General features: G+C 44.5%; 1 protein-coding gene across 1 annotated transcript in view; it reads left to right on the forward strand.

Moving 5' to 3' along the window:
• SARC_05717 (phosphoserine aminotransferase, chloroplastic) overlaps positions 1–4,573 on the forward strand; it is a 5,031-nt gene extending 458 nt beyond the window's left edge. Inside the window, exons 2-9 of the mRNA XM_014300415.1 lie at positions 750–868; positions 1,143–1,224; positions 1,460–1,522; positions 1,965–2,103; positions 2,586–2,726; positions 3,093–3,272; positions 3,732–3,930; positions 4,160–4,573. Of these exons, the coding sequence (XP_014155890.1) occupies positions 750–868; positions 1,143–1,224; positions 1,460–1,522; positions 1,965–2,103; positions 2,586–2,726; positions 3,093–3,272; positions 3,732–3,930; positions 4,160–4,262 (1,026 nt within the window). The 3' untranslated portion in view covers positions 4,263–4,573. The remainder of the gene's footprint in view (positions 1–749; positions 869–1,142; positions 1,225–1,459; positions 1,523–1,964; positions 2,104–2,585; positions 2,727–3,092; positions 3,273–3,731; positions 3,931–4,159) is intronic.
• Positions 4,574–8,212: the final 3,639 nt, after the last annotated feature.

Below are 8,212 nucleotides of genomic sequence, written 5' to 3' on the forward strand. Positions count from 1 at the left end.
CGTTCGTACGTACGTACGTTACTATTATATATTATATATTATAGTATACTAACACCTACGTTATTATTATTATATATATATATATATATATATATATATATAGTTCGTAGTTTATAGTTTATAGTTTATAGTGCATCGACTTTCGATATTGAGCGGTGCAAAGTTTCTGTACGATTCGAAGCGCATTGCCCCCTATGATCAACGAGTGAGAGATGTAAAAAGTGAGCACGTTTTGATAGGCTTCTCCACAGTAGAGTCTCAAGTAACGAGTGGAGTACGGTTCTTGTCAACGCGCATCGAATTTGAGGTTGATATCGCCTTGTTCAATGCCATCTACGTGACAATGTACTGATCAGCATGAAGGGATATGAGACTAGCGCTCTCTGTGTACCAAATGATTTTATTTGTCTATGGTTTTAACATTGTAGTAGAATGTCGCAACGACGATACGTTCAGTTCAAAGTTACTGTGTAAACACCCGCACTGCAATTGGAATCGTCTTGTGTTCCGCCGCCACAGTTGTCCTGGCTTTTTTGGAATATATATATATATATATATATATACGTATGTGTGTGTGTGTATGTGTGTGTGTGTGTGTGTGTGTGTGTGTTTGTATGTAATATGTGAGTATGTATGTATGTATATATCTACTTTCGCATATATCAAAATGACTTGCATTTTATATTACATGACTTCACACAGTGTGAATCTTTGACATTGAACGCTATGTCCAATATATGTACACACAGGCCCAGGCCGAGCTTTTGGACTATGAGGGCTGTGGAATGAGTGTGATGGAGTTGAGTCACAGAGGCAAGGAGTTCACAAAGATCATCAAGGATGCCGAAGCCGACATTCGCGAGCTGATGTAAGACTATCGTTGCAGTGCAATTGTAGTGCGAATACTCGGTTCTTAATCTAGTTTGTGTATTTCCCTTCCAACAGGTTATTGTATCACTACGCGTGTACAAATCAAGTGATCATACCGTTGCTGTAGGTAGTATGGAGCCACGCTCCATCTAGTGGCACAATAGATGTGTTCTTCTCGCATTGAAAAAAAAAAATTCTGCCGGAATGATCCACGCTGAGTACGCTTGTATAACCAAATTCAAATCTCCTATGCACTCCCCACACATTCACAGGGCCATTCCGGACAACTACTCGATCCTTTTTCTACAAGGAGGTGCCACAACGAATTTCGCTGCGCTGCCGTTGAACTTGGCGGTATGTCGTAGCTTTCAAGTATGACCTTAGCAGTTGTTTTGGTTTTGTGGGATGTATGTATTGAGGTGAACTCGCAACATCTGCTGTCAGTATTGTCCTGACCACACTGCTATAAATTCTTACAATAAAGTTAGCAATGCACTCTAAACGCCGGTACCGATCTGTTCACCTTCAACGTTATGTATATACTAAAGTAGCTTGAACTCGTTCCCCTGTCTGTATCCTCTAAACATAGGGCCCCGAAGACACAGTCGACTACATGATCACCGGCTCTTGGTCCAAGAAGGCTGCAGAAGAGGTAGGTAGATACTGTGGAATTTCGGATGGCGTGGTATATGGAAGGTCCGTTGTGGGCCTTAGCCTGTTTATGTATACTTGTGCTTCCGTGTTATACCGTGTATACTCGTTTTTGTTTTTAAATAGTCCTTCTCGATGTTTACTGGATCCGGACATCCTGGTACACTGGTTTGCAAACATGAATGGGACGCGGACAGACTGGTTACATATCACACTAGAATGTATAAACGATACCGAGTGCCTTTGTGCATCTGGTTGTCTGTAGAGCATCAAGCGTTTATGTAGTTAATCGAGCAGATCTTCCGTTTTGTACTTCGTTCCCACACCAACCGCCCACAGTGTGGCACATTCACCCGTTTATAACATAGCTCCGCTGCTCACACTGTTGTTGTTGTCGAACGTATTGCTTATTCGCACCCTCCTCATGCTACACTTCTGAACAGGCTACCAAATACGTCAAGAACGTGAACAAGGTGCTGCCCAAACCCGCCAATGGCTTCACAGAAATCCCCGACAAGAGCGAATGGTCGCTATCTCCTGATGCCAAATACGTGTACTACTGTGACAACGAGACTGTTCATGGTATGTTATTCCTTATGTTGTTGGTTTTTGTCTCCAAAGTCCCAGAGTATTCATTCTGAACATGTCACGAGTTCGTTGTCCAATTTCGTATACTTCATGACACCGTGTTGTGGAAAGCGGGTCATATATGCATACCATGATACGTTTTAACCTTAAGTGCAACTATACAGCACCAACAGGCGCATGGATCAACAACTATGCAGTTCTGACCTTACAAATTGTGTCTATTTACGAGTTACATCCGTATCTTTACGCGCGTTTCCATAGCTGGACCGACATGTGTTGACTTCTTTAATTGTTTTGATCCATCCTGCATCATACGGGTGCACACATGTGTTTATTAAAATTCCAACTCACGCCTGTACGAGTAAGGTCCATTGTGCCATTTTCTTCAGAGCTAAAATTTTGGCGAGTAATACTTTCATTCTATTTCGAAACTGTTAAACGCTCATAGTGCAATTCGTTGTCCCATTTTATAACAGGCGTTGAATTCTCTACCGTTCCCGAGACAAACGGCGTGCCGCTAATTGCGGATATGAGCAGTAACTTCCTGTCACGTCCAGTTGATGTTACTAAATTCGCTGTCATCTATGGTGGAGCTCAGAAGAACATTGGCCCCGCAGGTACGTTTGGTCTGTGCATAGTAATGATTCATTGGCAGGTTCTTCGAGAGAAATCGCCCGTGTTTTGTTCGTGTGGCATCTCTTGGAGTATACTTTTAGTGCGCAAGAGTTGCTAACTACCATGTCCAATGCACATGTTTTTCAAGGAGAAAACTTTGTTGGTTTTGAAGCTGACCGTGTGTGGCCTTCAACCCAACATATATATCTATCTATATATATATATAGTATGATGCAATGTGGTGGTCGAGCCACACTATTATCATCATCCGCCATTTAGTTATTCACTTCCTGAAAGTTTTGAAGCTGCCGATTAAACACTTCTTCTCACAATTCTTTTCTTTATCCCGACACGCTTCCATGTGGCAGGTATGACCATTGTCATCATTCGCAACGATCTCCTGGGCAATGCTCAGGCGATCACTCCCACCATGCTGGACTACAGTGTGATGGCTAAAAACGGCTCCATGTACAATACCCCGCCCTGCTTCGCCATCTACATGGCTGGTCTGGTGTTCCGGTATTTGATCGACAATGGCGGCCTAGCGGGTATGTATGAGAATCAAATATGTCCGTATGTGTTGACAGTCTAAAGTGTTTCTCCATTAGGGGTTAAAAAACCATGCGTATTCCAGTGTATGAGCTTGAGACATGCAACATAGAGCGCCCACCTCTTGTGGAATGCTACGGTGATTTATGTGCTCACTCTGGCCCAAAGTATATAAATCGAGCCTCTGTATGTTATCACAGCTGTTCGTTCTACTCAGGGGCGAGTTCACAAGGTGCATAATATGACTACTGTCTGCACATGTTCCTGTCTCTATTTGAAGCAGTATTCACCTCGACATATTGGGTTTGTGCTGCATCAAGTCACACTTAAACTGTATTAGGGATATGAACGTGTTTTTGATAGCCATTCTTAAATCTGTGGACCTTCAACGACATGAATGTCGTGAAACGCGCGTTCTACGCTCCTTTCTGATCCTATCTTGTAATATGTACATGCAGCATACTCAAAGAAGAGTGACGCCAAGTCTGGTGCCTTGTACAGGGCTATCGACGGCTCAGATGGTTTCTACCGCGCACCGGTTGAGGAAAAGTCGCGTTCAAGAATGAACATACCTTTCCGCCTATCTAAGGAGGAGTTGGAGCCTGTATTCCTCGAGGAAGCTGCTAAGAAGGGCATGGTGCAGTTGAAGGGACACAGGTAGGTCATCGTTGAGATGTATTTGTGGAGTGGGGATGTGTTGGGGAGTCCTGGTTTCTATCCATTCTAGTGGGTCCAATTCAAACTTGTACGGCTCGCTCCTATGTTGGAATATATTTCAGTTGTCTGCAAATAATAGGTGGTTTATATTTAGACCTTTTTTGTTTTTTGTGTTTTTGTTTTTTCTGCGGTCGAACAAATTCTGAATTGGGTATTTTGCTTTATTCAGATCGGTTGGAGGTATTCGCGCGTCAATCTACAACGCCATCACAGAGGAGGAAGTCTCTACCCTGATCGACTTCATGGATGAATTCAAGACGACGCACGCATAGATGCACAAGTTAAGCTCGCAAAGTGTTGTAGCATGCAGAATAACAGGCAGCAGGTGGATTGCTCCTCTAATTTCTGCTCCCAGCTGTCTTTTAGCGAACCATGCTAACGAGAAAAAGCTCTGTAGGACTCGCAGCGAGAAGACCATTGCTTTCCTTCATACGTGTACTGTATACAAAGGGGGAAATAATAGATCTTAAATTGCTGATATCGAGTAGTAGTGAATACCGATACCTTAGACACGTCCAGAGCAGTGTTTAGCATTCATGACCAGGGAAGGCCGTTAAAATAAAAGTCTAATTTTCTACCTGTATATGGATCGAAGTGCTTTGGGTATTGCCTACTGTACATGATGTACCTATATGAATTTATATAATACCCCTAGGTGCACTCTGAAGTACTGTATCAGTATACATTTTCTATAAACACTGGAAAGTATTTGCATCGCCTGTGTATTTTACATAGTCAGGGTTCGCTGGATCTGCCAAAAATTTGGCTGTTTCCTCATAATTCAATTGGCGCAGATTAAACTTTAGGTGGTCTGGCTGGTTGCCTGGACACCGTTATGGAGAGGCGCCGCGTCTGCATGGTGGCCCAGAACAGTCAGTACTTAAAAAAATGGTGCTTTGATATATTCTCTGTCACAATTCGGGGCGAAGAACTTGCGTGGAGTTACTTTTTCTCTGTCTAGGGCGACAACTTACGTTGAGAATGTGTTTGATTAGTCACTGGCCGATTGTCCTACATGTTGCGAACATCATTAAGTCTCGTATAGACTTGTGTAGCAGATATCAATGCGACACTGTTGCTTTTAGGGTATTTTTACGTATATTCGTGTGGACAATCCAGTTCTGATTTCTGAAGAAAATCTTGATTTATTCCTATTCATTTGCCGAGTAGAATAGTATAATTCTTATGTCAGACCCTAACCGTCTAAGCTGGGCATAGCAAGCCAATGAACACGCGCACTGGTTTTTAATAGAGTACTGGGTCCGTGGAGATCTCGGAATATAGTGTCTTCTATAAATGAGACAGTTGACAATTTATTCGACCCCGGCTATAGTAGCCCTTTGATTAGCTATAGGTGTTGTTTGTTTGACTCATGCATTGAATTGCGCTGTATTGTTGTAAAACAATCATCCAGCTACGTTGAAGTTAAACGTCGAATAACAGTATCTCAACGTTCTCCCTCTGTTCAGAGGGGGACATTTTTCTTTTATTCATTAAACCTTAATTACAGAACCTAGTTACTTCTGAGACATGGGCCAATCTAAAACCTTGATCGGTACAAATTAAGTTTACAGATTCTGATATTATAAACTAAAATGACCTAAACTAAAATAACAAATTTAATCTTGTCTGGGTGAACACTAATAACCCCGTCTGAGTGTATTCCGACCACAACTCCCCCATGCTGAAGCACTACCTACCAGTGTGCCAGCTGTAGAGAAAAGGAAAGGAATACTCATACCCTGACCGGTATGCTGGTATTTATCCTCAGAGAGCTAGAGGGCCCGAAGTATACGTCTCGAGCGCACCGTCGTTCATAACATATAAGTAACTATATACAGGTAAAAATCTAAATCTGGTCGCGGCGTCGTTTGCGCGCACGCGTCTGCGAGTCCTTGTTGTAGGCGACAATGTCGTTGAGGTCGGTAATGGCCTCAGCTGTCTCCCACGTGGGGTCGCCCTCGCGCCATCGCACCAAGTATTCAAGACTGCCTGTCTCATCGATCGGAATATGGCGGAACTCAACTCCACCTTCTGCCCACAAGGTATCCTCAAATAGTGGGTCTATACTACAATGTACTAACCGGAGGAGTTCAACACAGACTGGCTTGCCCTTGAATTCTGACGGTCGGACCCGTCTTTGTTCGCTAACTCGTAGCGTCACCCGATTATAGTCTTGATAACATACGGGCCAAAGAGAGGACGCATTGTTTTTGTCGTTCTGCCTTCCGAGCCCACCATCACTACGTCGCCTTCATCGAAGTGTACCAAGTCGTGGGCATACAGACGGTCGAAGGTCTTCGTTCGCTTGCCCGTATACCTCTTGGTAATATGGTGAAGCGTTGGTAAGATGGTATCCTGCATCTCATCTAATCGTTGCGTCCATGTATCGTTAGTCACTGGTTGTGATTCCGGTACCGCATCAGTAAAGTCGGCAAACGGTACATGCCTGCGTCCGAAGTACACGCTAAAGAGTGCACTCTTCTGTCTGCGGATATACGGAGGTTCTGATAGAGCATCGTAAACGGACGGCGTTCATCCTATTGAAGTGGAACCGCCTCACAGCATTGCCGTATTGATCGTGTAATATCCTTTTGACGACGCTCGGCTGCCCATAAGATCTGTGGGCGATATCAGGGTGATGCCTTATGTAGCATGCCCACTTCCTGTAACAGGGTGACCACTATTTTTTTTGTAAACTCTGGTACCATGTCAGTTTGTAATCGTCGTGGGAAACCATGTTCACCGAAAATTCTGACATTGTCTGTACGGTGGTCACATTTGTCTTGTCCGGTGTTGCACTTAGAATCGAATAGCCAGTGGCAATGTCCAACACATGGAGAATGTACTTGATCTTCCTTAGGGATGTAGTCCATCTGGATGTGATCCCAAGGGTAGCGCGCGTCGATGCTAATCATCGGATGGACGCCTCTACGTAGTGTATCCTGACCTAAACATGCACTGCATTTTCTCTTAACCGTCGTCTCCAGTTCTAGACCACCCAGCCACACATGTCCATCGTTGCGGAGCTGTTGTACCGTATCGGCTGCCCCGTGATGGCCTTGCTCGTGCTGTACTCGTGTTAGTTGTGTACGCCGAAGTTGTTCCTCTGGCGTTGCTTGTGTAAAAGTCGGTTGACCTTCGGCTTCAGCCATGGCGACCGATATCTCTCGTGCTGTGTCTAAACATTTCGCATACGGTATATGGCGTGGCTCTGCGTAACCCAGTCGCTTTGAGAAGGGGGTATCCAGCTTGAAATTATTGAATGGACCTAGTCTCGATATCACTGTGTGACCCCCCCAAGGTGTCTTACCGCACGCATACTTGCCAAATTTCAGCAATATATGTGAGTTTTCTAGGCACCAGTACCGGTTCAGCTTGAACTATCTGCTTGAGTAAATCGAATCATGGGGCCCATGGTACCCAAGGTATACGTACTGTGGCGGATGCCCCCTCTGTCTTGATTTTCCTAAGCATCTTGTGTATCAATTTCTAAGGTGGGTTCATCCATTCATCCACTAACGACCAGTCGTGCTTAAACGCCCCTTCCTTGTCATTCGTGGTCCAGAATCGAGGCAGTTGTGTGTTCTGTGGGTCCGCAAACACGTCTACATTGTTCGGACCAAGATCTGTTGTGCTTGTTCAAAGTATCTAGGAAACAGCTTCCAACAATGTGTGTACAGTATCTCGGGTTCATCACTCTATGCCGTATCCTCATGCACCCTACTCAACATATCTGGTAGGATATTCTTCTCCCCCGGGATGTGAGAAATCGTGAAGTTGAACGGCACGATGATGTGGTGCCATCCCTGTAGCATCGGGTTAAGCTTGAGTTGTGTGTTCATATACAATGGTGCTTTATGATCTGTAACCACCGCAAACTGCTGCCCGTCCAGGTGGTCTCGAAAGTGCGTTAGACCATACACGAGTGCGAGTAGTTTCTTCATGGGTGTAGCGTAGTTATGCTGTGCATGGTTCACCGTCTTGCTAAAGAACATCAGGTAGTGTTTCTTGCCGTCGACCCATTGGAACAATGCTCCGCCTATACCGTAATCTCTGGCGTCAGTCTCCAAATTCAGTGATACTCCTTCTATCGGAAAATGTAATGCCAATGCATTTACCACCGCCTCCTTCATTGCCTGCTACGCGTCGGCATGTCGTTGTTCCCATCGTTCACTAATTAGCTCATTCGATTGAGTTTGCAGAACTCCCGTGGCGGCGC

Source organism: Sphaeroforma arctica, assembly GCF_001186125.1.
Source record: "Sphaeroforma arctica JP610 unplaced genomic scaffold supercont1.376, whole genome shotgun sequence".
Lineage (NCBI taxonomy): Eukaryota > Ichthyosporea > Ichthyophonida > Sphaeroforma > Sphaeroforma arctica.